We start from the raw sequence: 16,511 nt of genomic DNA on the forward strand, positions 1-16,511 counted from the left end.
CCATAATTGACCATAGTGTATAATGAAATGAAAAAACTGTTGTCCAGTGTTTGCTTTCCATTATGAGATAGAAAATACGACATTGTGGCGAAGGACACATTGCAAACAAAGGCAATATTTTTTTGCTCATCACTACCTCCATATGTCTAAACAAAGACAGACATAGTTGAGTTGAAAGAGAATGAAGTTAAAGTTCTGTGTGTTGGGGGAGAAAAAAAAATAATGGTCTTTCCATGTGAGACTGCAACACTTACAATAAGTCTGATTACATGCCTTAGACTCAAAGAATACTTTGAGAAAAGAAACCAGTCTGGTGACATAATAAAAAAGAATTGAAGATCTTACTTTGGAGTATTAGAAATGCACCCCAGGGCTCCACCTGCTGGATTTTTATTTTTTGTGACAGATTAATTTGCTGCTAGAGGCCACAGTTTGCCACACCCAGAAATCCCATCTATCACGTTGGTCTATTTGTTGTCTTAGTTGTTATTGTGGGCTTCAGCTGTCATCCAGATATCTGAGGTGAATTTACAGTAGTTCAACTTAAATTCAGAATTAATTTAATTTACTTAGAATAGAGAGCAACTGATTTGATTTGATTGTATAATACATAACACTCTTGTCCAAATACTCACAAAAGAAGAAAAGATGGGGAATAGAAAACAAAAACAAAGGAACAGATTAAATATAACATGGGACTTGAAAATGCAAAGATAAAGCATATAAAATTGAATGAAATTGAACACAAACAATGTGTTCAATTCAGGATAAAAACACTACAGTAATACAGCTTTTGAAAATTGTGTAATTTCCCCCCTAAACTTCTCAGATAGTTTCATTAAAATAACTGGTAAAGGTAAATCTCACCAATATTTTGCAAAAACAAAGATTAGAGAAAAGAAGCTGGGTTTTAAAACCTTGTTTTTCTTCTTCCCTGTCCCATTATTCATCTCACAACCCCTCATATTTATCCTCTACTTGCAATGTGTTTTTATATAAACGCACTGGGACTTTTTTCTTAAGGGAATAACAACTAAATACTTTTTCCTCCACCGAATGTTTCTCATTTCGTTTTCATCAAATGGAACTTTTTTTGAGGCATAGTCTTCGCCAAGCCCCGCCCACGCTCCCGGAAGAGGAAGTACCTGTGTGTTGCTGTTGCTGACGTTGCTGCTGTCCACAGCGACGATGGCGTCCACAGATCAGTCCCTCCTGGACCTAACGGATAAAGAAATCCGGGAGAAACTGTCGTTATGGGATCGCCGCACCGATGCTATGGCTCCTCTCACGGAGAAACAGATGGACTCTGTCCTAGACATCCGAGCCGCAGCCGAAACACTCTCTGTCCCCTCAGAGGTGAGATGTGACTCTGGAGCCAGCTAGCTAGCTAACAGTGTTGCTAATTTACTCTCCAAACGCAAGTGAAGTGAACTAATTCCCGAAACTGCCTCTGTACGACCTGAATTCACATCTCTGCCGTGTTAACGTGATATTAAAGTCAATATATCACGGAATAATAACTTGTAGGCTAACCAGCTAGCTTGTACTTGCGCTCCGCCACGTCAAGCTATCTAGCTAGCTTCACATGCAGGTTTGTTGAGTCTATTCAGAAACAAGCAGTTGTGCTTTGTTTTGCAGCTTCCCATTGAGGACTTGTGCAGCCTTTCGTCACGGTCCTTGCAGTCCCCGTTCACAGCGACTGTGCCCGCCTCAACAGAGGACGTCCTGCTCAAGGGTTTTCAGATGCTTGATATGGAGAATGACAGGATAGAAACTGCACAGCAGGTGACTTGTCAACAGGAAATCGTGCTGTTGTACACAGTCAGACTTACTGTATCATAATGAGATGCATCGTTGTAATATAATGCTGATTTGTGTTGCAGTTTTTTGCCTGGTTTGCCAAGTTACAGGCAAACATGGACCAGGATGAGAACGCAAAATACAGGTGGTTACATTTTATAGTGTTTCATTCCTAGATGGTGGTGTCCTGCTGTTTGTAATACAGTAATGTTACTTGAAATGGTAAATTAGAAATAAGATACGTATACAAGGAAAAACAGTGTTATTTTCATGACAATAAAAACCCTATTCACCATAGACAGTAAAAACCCACATCCACTCCACACATCATACATAAACTAGCCTGGTTTCAGCCCTCTGACTCGCTGCACACATCTCACACTTGTTCTGTGATTGCGGGGCGAGCTAGACATAAACCACAGACACAAACACTAATCATATACCTGAGAGAATAGAAGTGTTTGAGGATTGTGTGTGGATGTTGACAGCTTGTAGTGTGCTCCACATTGTAGAAATATATTGCTGCTCTGCTCTGAATGGGCTAAACGTTTCTTTGTGAACATAACCCTGAATTGATAGCTGATAGAGTATGTCTGTAATAATTTTCTGACGTGCATTCAAACCTAAAAGTTTGAGCTCACAGGGAAAAATGCATCGCGTTTTTTGCTCAGTATGAAAATGTTATGAAAACACTGCAAACTAGTGGTAGTTTCACTGCATTGCTTTGTCAACGCAAACAAATAAAATGTCTGCTTTCCCCTCAGGAAAACCAGAGATGATCTAAACTGCTATCAGGAACAATGTGATGCTATTCTGAAAGATGTCAGTGCAGCACTGGAGCACTTGGACTCCCTTCAGAAACAGTATCTGTTTGTGTCAAATAAGACGGGTACCCTGCATGAGGCCTGTGAACAACTCCTCAAAGAACAGGTAAGATGGCTGCTGGTCTTCCTGTCTTTAAATCCAGCTTTATTGATATGATAAGTGGTTTGCTGAGACTTGAAAATGTTTAGATTTTAATGTCATTAAATGTATTTTTCTTATAGTCCAGGAAAGACAGAATATTTAATATTTGTGAACATCCACATACCTCCCATTCCAGACACTGTAGTGTCTGTATGGTCTAAACTCTGGATATGTTCTGAGTTGAGAAACTGTGTAAAAACAACTGAGATAAACCCCAAAGGAGTCGCTGGACATGACTGGAAATACCAAAATATCTAGTTCAGAACATTGTTATATAGATAAAAGCTGCCTGAAAATGAAATAGCTACCAAGCATTGTCTGTCTGTGGTGTATTTTCTATCTTTTTGATGCTGCAGTTTTCATTCTTTCTTTAATTTTTTCCATTCTTCCAGCAAGCTGCTCATGTTCACAAGTGTATGTAGACTGGAACATCAGAGGAAGTTGAACAGAACTTCAAACTGAACTGTCATGGTGTATTTGTGTTGTTTCTTTCTTTGCAGTCAGAGCTTGTTGACCTGGCAGAGAGCATACAGCAGAAACTGTCATATTTTAATGAGTTAGAAAACATCAACACGGTAGGCTGAATTTCTTTTTGTCTATGTCTTAAAACATTTATTAACTAAATGTATGCACTGTAAATGTCAGTAAATTGCTTAAATGTGTGTCATTATGGATCAGCAGCTATGTCCCAGAGTTAAAACATTATTCTAAAAAACTTTGATATCAGCCATGCAATTCTCTCTAAAGAGTTTATAAAAAATGTACTTATTGAATGTGACATGTCATTCTAGCTCACCTCATCTACAACCCTTTGAAATACAGAAACAAATGATGAATGAAACAATGAAAAAAAGTTCTGATGATAAAGACAAAGAGCTGGGAGATTACAATTGTTATTGTTTGGGATCATGTCAAACCTAACTTTTTCTCTGTCTTTGCAGAAACTGAACTCACCGACTTTGTCTGTAAATAGTGAAGGCTTTATACCAATGCTGTCGAAACTGGATGACTGCATTGAATACGTCTCTGCACATGTAAGTAGCCTGACAGAATTGCAGTTCTGTTTGTGCAGATCCCATTGTTTTAAAATAATTATAATGTATTTGAATGTAATAATTGCATATTTACACACACTGTGCCACAAAGAGTTCTGTGGTGTTGTTTTTTTTTTCTTTGGTAACCTATTTCTTTCTAGTGTGAAATTCTGACCAAGACTTTGACAATATCCTGTTGACCTTGTTATAATTGCAGGAATGTGCTATCCTTTTATGTGACTACAGTTCAAGCTGTCTAATACTTGTTTCTTTCTGTTGATTGCAGCCAAATTTCAAGGACTATCCAGTTTATTTGGCCAAGTTTAAACAATGTCTTTCTAAAGCTATGCACTTCATGAAGATCCACATTGTAAACACTATGCAGAATCTTACAAGCCAGTTAACAAAAAGGGTAAGAAAAAGACAAATTTTTTGTACTGCATCTGCCTAGTTCAGTGTCAATACTTTTTTTTATTTTTATTTTTTATTTTTTGCACCCTCAGGATCCAATGGGCTTGACCAATGCAGACAATGCCTTTACGCTTTATTACGTTAAGTTTAGAGCAGCTGCACCTAAAGTTAGAGTGAGTATATTTTTATCACCCACTGAATTTATGCAGCACATCATTTTGCCTTTATCATTTTCTGTAATAAAATGACATTTTCACTGACATTTTTATGTCTTGCAGTCACTGATTGAACAGATAGAGCAGCGAGCAGAGAAGATTCCAGAGTGAGTATTAGCATTTCTCCAGAATAAAGCAGCAGCATTAATGTTGTCGTATATATATATAGATTTTTTTGTTCTTGTGTTAAATTAACTCATCCCTCCTTATACTGATGTGAGCAGATACCATCAGCTCCTAGATGAAATCCACCAGTGCTACCTTGACCAGAGAGAGCAGCTCCTCAGTCCCAGCATCACATCCACCATTACTGACCTGACCAACCAAAACAGCAAAGACCACTGTGCTCTGGTAAGGCATGACTAGTTCAAAGCAGGGACTGCCCTTTAGATATTATAAAATGACATTTGAGCTTGCAAAGAAGGCCCAGCGTGGACCCTCTGGGAAATTTTCTGGAGTGTTTGGTACAGACATAAAGCTGTGTGCATGATAAATGAGCATAACCTGAGACTGTGTACAGCGGGCATCCCAAGCTTACTGCTGTTTTGTTGAAGTGAATTGCTGTGCAGAGACTTGGTGTCGTTAGTACACCCTCAGTCGTACCTCATCTATAAAGCTATGATTTATTGTGCTGTGTTTTTCCTGTGTTAGAAAATGTAGCTGACCTAGTTAATGGTAAAATATTTTTACTGTAATGTAATACTTAAGTCAAAGCAGATCAAATGTTGGCACCTGGAGGGCCTATGTATTTTGATTCTGTTGTGGCATTTAAAACACTTTGTTAATTGGCTTGATGGGGATGCTATAATTAAAGGTCAGAATTTCACGCAATGAAATGTCGTTAATAGTCAGACTTTTTTTTCTTTGAAAGAAGCAAATCAAAGGTTATGCATCCTGTTGATGATTGCCTGCATCATTTATGTGGGAGGATGTGTTTGCTTGTTTGAAGTGGAGCCCAAGCAAAGTATTTGTAGGCACTGCAGCGGGTGATCATGATGTGTTATTTGTACAGGTTCGCAGTGGCTGTGCCTTTATGGTTCATGTTTGCCAGGATGAACACCAGCTGTACAATGAGTTCTTCTCTAAACCTACGCCTAAACTAGAGTGAGTAAGCACCTGCCTCACTGGTAACATGATCACTGAGTACTCACACAGAGCCATTGTCTTGTATGTATTTGTTTAAGGCGTGCCACTTTTTAAACGCATGATAGCCATTTCAGCTTGATAAGTTTGTTCACAGTATATTTGTTTAGTCATTACTTCATTCCTTAAGTTAAAGAAAACTCTGAACAGAAAGTGTAATTTTAGCCTCCTCTCAGTTGTACAAAGCACTGAAATGGTGTCTAATATCTTTAACAGTGAGCTGCTAGAGAAGTTATGTTTGTCCCTGTATGATGTCCTCCGGCCTCTAATCATCCACATCATCCACCTGGAAACCCTGTCTGAGCTCTGCAGCATTCTCAAGAATGAGATGCTAGAAGACCATGTTCATAACAATGGTAGGTTACAGCTTTTGTTCTCTTGAAAGCTTCTTGGGGCGTTTAGAATTGAGTCATCAGGATGCAGCTGTGTTGGAGTTGTTGGGCTACAGTACCCCGCTGATAAGTCTGGACCACCTCTCAGTTTTGCACTTTTGCTGGCTAAAAAAAAAAAATCTTTCAAATGAAACAATGAGCTTTCTGCCTGAAATTGACATACCTTTGTTCACAACATTTAAGAAAGAAGCCAAATATTGTTTTCCGAATGTAATGAGTGACAAATAAATAAATAAGATACTCAAAAGGATATCCCTTGTATCCTCTAAGTGCCTAATTTTGCCAAGTGAATAATACTGAATTTATGATTTCAGCATAAATCACCATTCAAAAATCTGCCTTTTTTGCCAACAACAACCCCAAAAAAAATCTGAAAACAAGACTTTTCTAAATCTGAGACAGTTCATAAATTACTTTGATTCTGGGTCCTCAAGTTCTAAAGAAAAAAAAAACACATCATCATCATCCTCAAGATCACTCAAAATTACAAATGGGGTGTGTTTACTGAAGTTAAGTCCATGTTAGTGAGCTGGTATCTGAGAAGACACATTCTGTTGAAAGTATATACAAATGAAGCAAGGGAACAGGATAGTTCTTCTTTGAAACTTGAGGACTGGGATATTTTCATGGTACAGTACCTTGTTTTTTAAGCTCTTCTTTTTAAGCTGTTCTCATTCACTCATTCTGATTTCCCATTGTAAGTCCACCATATCCAACATCACTAAACCTCATACATAGACAGGTTTATACTTTAAACCCCTGAGGACTTGTATTTATTGAATCTCCTCATAACAAAAGTGTTGGACAAGAAAGCAGAGTTCGAACTGAAAGCTGAACTGTAAACTGACCTCTGTGTGCCTTAATGCAGCTTCTCAGCTTGGAGCCTTTGATGCAGTGGTGAAGCAGATGCTGGAGGACGTCCAAGAGAGGCTGGTGTACAGGACTCACATTTACATCCAGACTGATATCACAGGCTACAACCCAGCTCCAGGGGATCTGGCCTATCCTGAGAAATTGGAGATGATGGAGGTACGTCTTGTATGCTCAAAGGAATATCAGTTTTCTTTCTTGATATCTTCAGAAACACCCGACAATTGTTATGTCAATTTAGCTTCTACTCACCCCTACAAAACATGGGTGTAATTAAGTATTTTAATCATTTGTTAATGCTTTATTTATTTATGTATCTATCATTTTTTCAGTTTATGCCCAGAAATTCTTGTTATGCCTGACCAACAGTGATAGAAAATGGAAAACAACAGCAAATGCTCATATTGTAGAAGTGAGAAAAGGTGGATTATCTGCTCTTCTGCTTGATAAATGACTCCATTGATTATCACATGTTGTTTGTTTTTTTTTGTCCATCAAGTGTTTCAGCATTGAACTTAATTATTGTTATATCTAAAATTGTTCTTTTCTATAGCTTATCAATGTCGCAAAAGAAACATTTGAATAAAATATTTGTAGTCTTGTAGACTGTCTTCTTTAGAAGTCTTAATCTTTTTAGTTGAATTTGAATTATGTAAAAGCAGGTCGTTGTAAAGTCTTTGGCCTTGAGAATGTCTGCATTTAGATCTATTGTATGCAAACTATCTATCAATCTCTTTTTTTAGCAAGTTTAAGTTTATATTAAGCTTTTGCGTTAAACCTGTAGACTTCCTATTAACTTATTATTGAAAAATTGTTGTGTTTTAAGTTGAATTGTGCAAATTTAAGGCCCTAGAAGGACTTTTGTTAATGTCTGCACGTGTTAAATTAGCCTTTGTGTATTTACATTCTATATTAAAGAGCTCATAGATATTACATCTAAGCTGTTTTCTTAATATCAGATCTCCAAGATTCATTCGATATTTTTTTAGCTGTTTACCATCCTTTCTGTCTGCATACAGGCTCATTTTGCATGTTGAAATTTATTTTCTGTTAAGTAGTAGTTGATTTAACTGTAGGCCTCGTATTGAAGCAAAAATGGAAAAGCATGACTTTCCACCATCTAACATTTTCTATCTACTGACTCTTGCCTTTGATTTCTTGTCATCAACAGAGAATTGCTCAGAGCTTGAAGGAAGAGCAGATGAAGCAGATGTCACAAGAGTCAATGTTTTCTGATGTACAGCTTGAGGATCCTGATGGCAGAAGAAACAGTAATGCTGGTCTGTGTTTCCAGATTGTGACATTTGCTTTCTTGCAACTTTTGGTGTCATTGTCATTTGCCTGACGGGTCTTCCTCCTTTGTACAATGAATACAGGGAATGTAGAAGCATCACGCCTACAGACATCGATCTCTCCTGCTGATCTGCACGGCATGTGGTACCCTACAGTCAGACGAACACTGGTCTGTCTGTCCAAGCTCTATAGATGTATAGATGTGAGTTTTAAGAAGTCACTAATTTAGTGTCTCCTATCCTAAAACATGGCAGGATGTGTTGTAGATATAGTTTTTGCACTTCATTTCTTATCCATGTGTTTCTTACTGTGACTTGATCTTTTTCCAGAGAGCAGTCTTCCAGGGTTTATCTCAAGAAGCCTTATCTGCCTGCATCCAGTCCCTTCTTAAAGCTTCTGATATCATCCTCAAAAACAAGGTTGGCACAAATGGTTAAAAGTAGAGTGTGGTTTTGTTTTTTTATAGTTTCCCCGAGTTTTATTATGATCAAAATAGCAGGATAAGTGCCTTTCTTTTGACATAGTAAATAAGATCAGTTCTGCCTTAGATAAAATATGTTCTGTTTCATTCAAATTCTGTCAGGCTACAGAACCCTTAACTAAAGCAACTGGGATGCAATTTAAGGTTTATTGTAATAGGTGCTTTATTATGCCATACAGAGTGTTCAGCAGACCATCCTTTAATTATGGGCTTCTCTCACCTTCAAATTTGCTGTCAATATCTCTGCTAAGTGGTGCGTTTCAACCTATCACTACAAATTAAAGCAGCAGCATCAATCTCAGAGGATATGTTCCCACCCCGTTTTGATGATGTCTTTTTCCAGTGTTTTAGTGCTAGTTGAGCAATAAATGGTTTCAAACAGCTTTTTTTGTCACAGCAATATGTCCCTTTCCAGCTATGGTTAATCAGCAGTTATTAATTAGACACATTCTCTTATCGTCTCTGTGCCTGTGCTTTTTATGTTCTCTGTTGCTTGGATAGTCAGCAGATGCCCTTTTGTTTTGGCAGCCTGCAGTGTGGATTTAACAGTGTGCTATCACTTTCTGTAGACGCAAATAGATGGGCAACTTTTCCTGATCAAGCACCTGCTGATAATGCGTGAACAGATTGCCCCATTTCACACCGATTTTGCCATCAAGGAAATCTCACTGGACCTGAAGAAAACACGAGGTAAGATAATTAAAGGTGGAGGGAACATTGGTGTTCAGCTCCATAAAGCCAGTCATTACATTCTCATGCTCATTAAGCAACTTGTGCCTATCACATGCACCAGTGGCAACAATTAATGTGGAAATTACAGTGCAATCCAACACCTATAATGTACATTAACCGATGGCTCGCAGGGCAGATTTGCTCCTCCTATCACCCTCGTCTCAGTCAAGGTCATATTAAAGTTGTAGCACTAGAGGGCACTCTAATTCTACATCAGCCCAGATTTAATCTCTCTGCTTTGTGTTAAGATGCTGCTTCAAAATCCTGAACCCTAAGGCTGTTCCCAAATTCTTCCGACTTAATAGTCACAACGCCATACTTGAATTCCTGTTGGAGGTATTTTTTTTTCTTTTTTGCCTTTTTTTTTTATTAAACCTACTATACACTTCATATACTTTGATAGTACCCTGCCTAAGGGAAACGCCACTTGATAGTGCTAAACCCCTTTTCTCTGTGGCCCCCAGGGAACACCAGAGATAAAGGAGCACTACATTGACTCTAAGAAGGATGTGGACCGACACCTGAAGTTCAGCTGTGAGCAGTTCATCCAGCAGCAGACTCAGATCTTTGTGGGAAACCTTGAGGAGTTTCTCACCAAGGTAAGTGAGCGAAGGCAAACTTACCCTCAGGCAGTGACAGCTCATTCTGACCTTCATTTTGTCAGCTTTTACCTTCTCAAAAACCTCAAACTTAAAAAGTAATTTTCTTATTTACTTATCAATGAAGGTCCCAGTATTTTACTGACAGCTGAAGGTGAAATGGTATAAAAGGATATCTAATTCTGTTACTAGGTGTTTTTTGTCTGTATAAATGTATGTGTTCTGATAGTTTCTTGTGTTATTAATTCTTTCTGCTGAAAGAATTTCTATTTCTATTACTCCATTTGTCAGTGTTTTGTGTTATTCAGGAATAAATTGAATTGACTCAAGTGGCAGCACAACCTCTTGTGTTTTTTTGCATTGACTATAATAACAAGCAGATGAGGTCTTTTCGAATTGTAACGTGTTGTTTTGACTGTGTCTGCACTCAGGTTGCAGCTCTTAAAACAATGGCTATCCAAGGTGGTCCCACATACAGTCTGTCTCAGCAACCTTGGGCACAGCCAGGTAAGATTTGTCTCTGAGAACGCCATGAGCTTCACATTGTAATTCATCAAAACTTGTATAGCGCATGCTGGAGGTTTTGTGTGTGTGTGTGTGTGTGTGTGTTTTAACTCAGTGCTCTTTTTTTTTCACTTTTCAGCAAAGATCAACGATATAGTGATGGCTACCTACCGTGTGATGAAGAGCAAGCTGCCAAGCACTTTACAGAGCATGTCCTTGTACTTAGCCAATAGAGACACAGAGTTCATCCTTTTCAAGCCTGTCCGGGTGGGTGGCAGAAATGCTATGCTGTAGCATGTACTGTATGAGTCAATGTTTTCCAAGTCCTTGTTAAGCTCATAGAATCCTTTGATATAGTATTTAGTATTTAAGTAGGTATGCAATGTGTTTGCACTCAAAGTCCAACCAGTATTTTTAATCATCAGAAATCATTCATGGCATACATTTAATCATTGGTGAGGGTTAATCACTGTAGTAAAAAGGCTGTCAATCAATTATGGAGAAATACATAATTAACAATTCTGTGTTTGAGTTCCACTCTCAGGGTAGACCTTTTGTTAAAGTTTGACTTGGAGATTTTTCCTTTAGCTATAAATTTGTCAGTGTGAACTGTAATATAGAAATCTTCGTCCTCCCATCTGCTGTTCATCAAGGTAAAGCTGAGTGAGAAAGAAACAACATTCTGCTGTTGACATGGAAACAAGATAGGGAGGGAACGTAGGCCAGATGGAAATGTAGTATTAATTTCCCTCCAGCATTCAGTAATAGGATGGCTTTTCCCACAGAATAACATCCAGCAGGTATTCCAAAGACTGCTCGCCTTGCTTCAGGAGGAATACAATGGAGAAGACCTTCAGATCATTGCGTGTCCATCTATGGAGCAGGTACAGTACTGTGAAATTAGCACAGCCCAAAGGCAACTGACATAGTATTAATAATACCCCTGGAATATCTAAAACTGCCAAGACCAACTGCAGTGAGGAATCTTTAGGTAATGTATGCCTCCTAAGTCACGGTGAGCACTCAAAAATCTTCATGGCTCTCTTTCAGATAAACCTACTGCTGTCTGTGAATAAGTAATGCCCAGGTTTGGTGTGGTGATGCTGGCCAAACACCCTCTGGATAGCGATGCGATGCTCCAACTCCAGCCATGACCAGGCATCATGAGCAGAGAACTGCACTTGAGACTTGAGCTGCAACCTGGACTGGGAACGCTGAACTGACGAACTGAAACTAAACAAATAAAATCCTGCACAAGGCCAAAGATTCGCTGACAGAGGCTCAAGCAGCTACAAGTATGAAGAGGTTCAGGTATTCATCTTGAAGTCTATAACACACTGGGAAGTGAAGGGTATTATTTTGGGTACTGAGCTGATTATTTTGTTTTACTAAAATTAAAGAAGGTGTTATGGTTAGGTTTGTTTTCATGTAGGAGAAATGCCATTTTGACAAAGGTGGATTTGGATCACAGTTGCATCTCTCAACACCAGATTGTTTTGAATAAAAAGAATTTGCACACAATGTGAGGGCAGGGGTGGGTGGGGGCAAATTATCTAAGAGTGTTCAGACAAGGACACTTTTGCTGGGCAAAAAAGGCACTAAAGGGTTGCTCATTATCCAGGTAGCTAATGGCCAATCAGGGGGGCTTGTATCCAAAAGCCTAGATTCCCTTGTTCGGTTTGGAAGGATAACGAGAGAAAAATGCTGCAAAATATTCTATTCCTCTCTTTTAAATTGTAACAGTCTTTGTATTCACATTCAGTAAAACTCTCTGATGGCCTGAAGTGCTACAGGATGCTCAGGTCCGACAGGTGTCCCCCTCTGATCATAGCAAAACCCCCACAGCTCTTCTGTCCCTGTCAGGTGTTTTCTTAAAAGATTCTTTGACCTTCTTGTGAATGTTTTTGTTATTCTGTTGCAAATATGTAAAAAAGACAATGAAATCTTATGTTTTATACTTTTTTCCTTTTATAATTAGGTTGATAACAACTAATATACTTTTACTCTGGCAAAGTAATGGGCCGCTGACCCTGGCAGTTTTGCACTGTATATGATTTATGGGTGTCCTTCCTAAAGGTCCTCACAGAGTAACAAACCTAACAGGACACAGTCCGTGTAACATTTGCTTTCGGTGTGTCCCATGTAAAATGATGTGTACAGTTAAAACTATTTATGGACATTCTGATTAAAAAAACAAGGTTAATGCTCTTCTTTGGTTTTATTTCTTAAAAGCACTTTGTCATTGAATTCAAATCCAGGGAGCATTAAGAGTCGCTTTACATAAATGAGAAACTGCCATTCAAGGACATCATCAGCTTTAGGGGGTCTTCTTGGCAGACTGTTGCTGTTTCACTGGCAGCCGCTGTCTTTCCATCTGCGAGATGAGGCATTGCTGGGGCTTGACCTTTTGTGGACTGACAGTCTTTTGATAGGTGATGAGGGACTGGATGTTCTGGAGCAGGACATTGATCTCTGCACTCCTCTGCTGCTGATACCTCTGAAACATGTCAGACGCTGGCAGCATTAGACCTTTGCCTTGATTTAGCTGTGACAGCAAGAAAATATAAAGTAAAGCACAATAAATGATTTGGCCCTTCATTCCTCTTGTATTTCTGCTATTGCTCCACCTGACTACTGATGCCATAAGCCACAATAACTCACTTTAAGTTTTGCCCCGACATTAAGCTGTATACTGTGTTTGCCAGAGGTGAAAGTCATGCAGATGTGCGCCTGGGATTCGATGCGGATGTTGAGGTTAGGGCTCAGTGTCAGGCAGAGGGGCTGGTAGGGTGGAGCATGAACATGATGCTTATTATCCATCCAGCTCCACTGTTTCTTCAAATCTCCTGTGTCACTGCAGAAGGTGCCTCCCCATGGAGTCAGATTCATCCCTAATACAGAGAAGCAGCTTGTGAACAATAAGCCTTTTAGGGGTTTTATTGTCTCACCCAGACAGGTTTTCATTTCTGTCTGCTGCCAATTTTATCAATAATTAAAATTTAAAACTTTAAATGCTTTCACAGACAGCTGGTGATGATTGAAAGAAAAAGATTTTAATTACAAAGTATTATGCTGATTTTATGTCCGGTACATTTACACCACAAAATAAAATGAATGGTGGGGGATAAGGAATGATTATACAACCAATTATACCAAACACAGCCATTGTTGTGATAACACGTTGCCTGTCCTCTGGTAGTGAAAACTGCCTGAATGCGAGGGTGCTGATGTTTGTCCTCCAAGACCACCACACAAGAGCAGTCCGCTGACTGGGCAGCACATACAAGAATAGCAAGCCTTCCTGATGGATAGCTTTTAAATATGATTAAGGTAAACAGTCAAACATCTGAGTATTAATGGTATCATCAGTAAAATGTCAGATTTATCTTAAAGGATACCACACCTGCCCAGTTCCGTCTGGAAAAATCATAAAAAATATTTGACCACTGTTGTAGTGTCTGACAAGCGGTACCGTCCTCTGTTGAACCAAACAAATGTATTAATCGATGTAGGCTTGTATACTCTCAGCTGTAGTTATGATAGGGCAACTTGACTGTGAAAAACATTTATTTGAATATATGACGATACCTTCAGTCCAGCATTTTCTCCATGGATAGAGAACATGTTTTCTGAATCCATGATTTCTAGTTCAGGAAATGAAGCTCCCTCATTGGCTGTCCAAGCATCATTTGAGAGGTGATTACGTAGTGTGCCATACAGTTGTCCTGCAATGAGTTAAAGATAGTGTCATTACATAGATGAAACAACGGGAAAGATACACCGATCAGCCAGCTGTTGTTTTTAATGTTTTGGCTAAATGCTGTATATGCATTATACAGTAAGCAAATGGAAGTTCATACAGTATAATCTGCATGAGACAGTGGTAGATGGTGTGTGTAACCTGCTTTAGGGGTCTGATGATCTGAGCTCCTTGTTGATTCCAAACCTTTCATCCTGTGGCGTGCCATGGAAAATGTAGCACCAGAGATTCAATGGCATACAAATTTAATTTGAAAACCATTTAATGGTAGAAGTCAATAATGAACAAGAGCAATCCTGACCTTTGATCTTTCTGCATCGCTGGTCCCGTATCAGTCACGGTTTCTTTAGTGATAACCGTTGCACCCATTGGCAAAATCTCTGATAACTTCCGTGCCTTCTCACAGCGTAAAAACTGCCACAAAGAGAGAAAGAGAGAAAAATGCCTGGTTTAAATGTAGAAAGGCCACAAGATTCTAAATGGATTCTGAAATTTTCAGTTCATCATTTATTAAGATTTTTTTAATTGTTACTTATCAGCTATGGAAGAAAATAACTGCCTAACTGTAAGATCTAACCAGAATTTAGAGCATTGAGATATTTTACTTTGAAAGTCATCAATCTGAATTTATGTGGTTTGAATTCCCCTCTTTGAATTTTTTCATGGGTAATTTCAAGTGGTGCATGAAAAACCTTGATTTTTGCAAAGACTTCACAAATTTAGAAAGAACATTTTAGTGTTATTCAAAAGTATTGAAGAATCAATACTCAACTAGGTCAAATCCGGTGAGTCAAATTCTCATGTGTGAATCTAAGTGATGAAAATAATCAGGTCGCTCCAACTGGTTCGGTGGAATTCAGAAGCCGTAAATTAAAAAAAAAAAAAAAACTCGAGCATATCCGTAACCAAGTAGACTTTCTCTTGTTGTATTTCAGGCAGGTCAGATGCCTGGATCATACAGTAAGACAGAGAACATGCTCTGATAGAACAGAGATCTAAACCATTTAGCTTTAAAAACAAGACTGAGACTGACAAAAGTCAAGCCACACTGTGTGACTAAAATTGTGACTAAAATTGCACTTTGCATAAACAATAAGTATAGGGAAATTTCACAGAAGAAAATTCAAACCACCTCCAAGCTGCACACATTGACACTGAGAATGAACAAAATCATATTTTTGTTTTCAGCTCAGTCAATTTTGAATTAACCTCAGCATGCTACCATAATAACTGTACTGTAAGTGTGAGCTGCACATTCACTCTCTCGCCTCTTTTGGGTCAACAGTGTTGGCTTTCTGATCACTGGTCACTGGGGAATTCTTCAGCTGCTGGCAGTGCTCAAAGCAAATGTTCAACACAGTCTGCAGTGGCTCCTCTGATGAGTCTGATCCACTTGAGGTTGGGATCTGAATGTTATCAGAAAAGACACTTTTATTTCCTTCTTTTGACTTATACTCTCTCTCAAAAAGACACTGTCACAAATACATAAATATTCCAGTTAATGAGATATTCAAAAGCCATGTTACTGTCTGGCTCATTTTAAAACAACCAGCAGCTGTGACAGGTACGTTTTGATAGACAAACGTGGACTAATTGCATGGTCCATTAACAAATTTGTATTTATACTGGGAGAGGAAAAGGAGCAGTTTAAAAGTGGCATTTTCCTCTTTACCTTGTCCTGATTAGTTAAAGACTCTCCAGTTTCTCCTTGGCAGGCTGCGGGAGTTTGGGGAGTTTCCTTGCTGAGCGAATCCAACACTTCATTATCTAGGGATATCTCCAACTCAGACTTCATGTTTTTAGGAAGGCTCTGAGGAGGAAAAAATAACAAAGACACTTCATAATTTATTAAATTCTTTGAGGTCTTTAGCTTGTGCTTCATGAATAAATCAAAACCTTGGAAATCCATGTCTCTGGATACCATGTCATATCATCTTTCACAAGATAAAACTCACATTGTGACAAGGATAGACAAGGCTAGGAAAACTCATATTCAGTATTTCTTCGACAATAGTACAATTATCTCTAAAACACACAAAAAGACCTCATGTATGTTAATTGCATCAATTCACCATTTGTCTAAGGTCTTGCTACAAAGTGCATTTCAAATGTTAATTTATTAACATAAAAATATTCAGTTCAGGGAAATCTCTCCTGCTCTGAGTGTCCTTTATACTTTGTCAAGGACATTTCATCGCTCCAACTGAGAAAGAGAGTGTTTTTACAAACTAGGATACCTCATTCTGTGTTTGCCATTGTAAACCTTCTCCATGGTGTGCACCCCAACTCGACACACTCTGCTCAGATGTCA

The 16,511-nt window shown here is 38.6% G+C and overlaps 1 protein-coding gene across 1 annotated transcript; it reads left to right on the plus strand.

Annotated features, from left to right (window-relative positions):
• Positions 1–1,129: 1,129 nt before the first annotated feature.
• Positions 1,130–12,648, plus strand: cog3 (component of oligomeric golgi complex 3). Its single transcript, XM_018703124.2, has 23 exons — positions 1,130–1,356; positions 1,639–1,785; positions 1,884–1,945; positions 2,565–2,730; positions 3,267–3,341; positions 3,708–3,800; positions 4,087–4,212; positions 4,304–4,384; positions 4,490–4,533; positions 4,651–4,777; positions 5,439–5,530; positions 5,786–5,925; positions 6,830–6,990; positions 8,003–8,111; positions 8,208–8,326; positions 8,454–8,543; positions 9,175–9,298; positions 9,588–9,673; positions 9,802–9,936; positions 10,368–10,443; positions 10,580–10,707; positions 11,226–11,324; positions 11,491–12,648. The coding sequence occupies exons 1-23, from the start codon at positions 1,189–1,191 to the stop codon at positions 11,518–11,520; spliced, it is 2,478 nt and encodes an 825-aa protein (XP_018558640.1). The 5' UTR covers positions 1,130–1,188; the 3' UTR covers positions 11,521–12,648.
• The last annotated feature ends 3,863 nt before the right edge of the window (positions 12,649–16,511 follow it).

Source organism: Lates calcarifer, linkage group LG1, assembly GCF_001640805.2.
Source record: "Lates calcarifer isolate ASB-BC8 linkage group LG1, TLL_Latcal_v3, whole genome shotgun sequence".
Classification (NCBI taxonomy): Eukaryota; Metazoa; Chordata; class Actinopteri; family Centropomidae; genus Lates; species Lates calcarifer.

Excerpts from the sequence above, each read along its gene's own strand:
- cog3 (XM_018703124.2), top strand. The coding sequence starts at position 1,189 with ATGGCGTCCACAGATCAGTCCCTCCTGGACCTAACGGATAAAGAAATC. Across the intron at positions 3,801-4,086 it reads TTGAATACGTCTCTGCACAT|CCAAATTTCAAGGACTATCC; the intron begins GTAAGTAGCCTG and ends TGTTGATTGCAG. Across the intron at positions 9,674-9,801 it reads TACTTGAATTCCTGTTGGAG|GGAACACCAGAGATAAAGGA; the intron begins GTATTTTTTTTT and ends TGTGGCCCCCAG.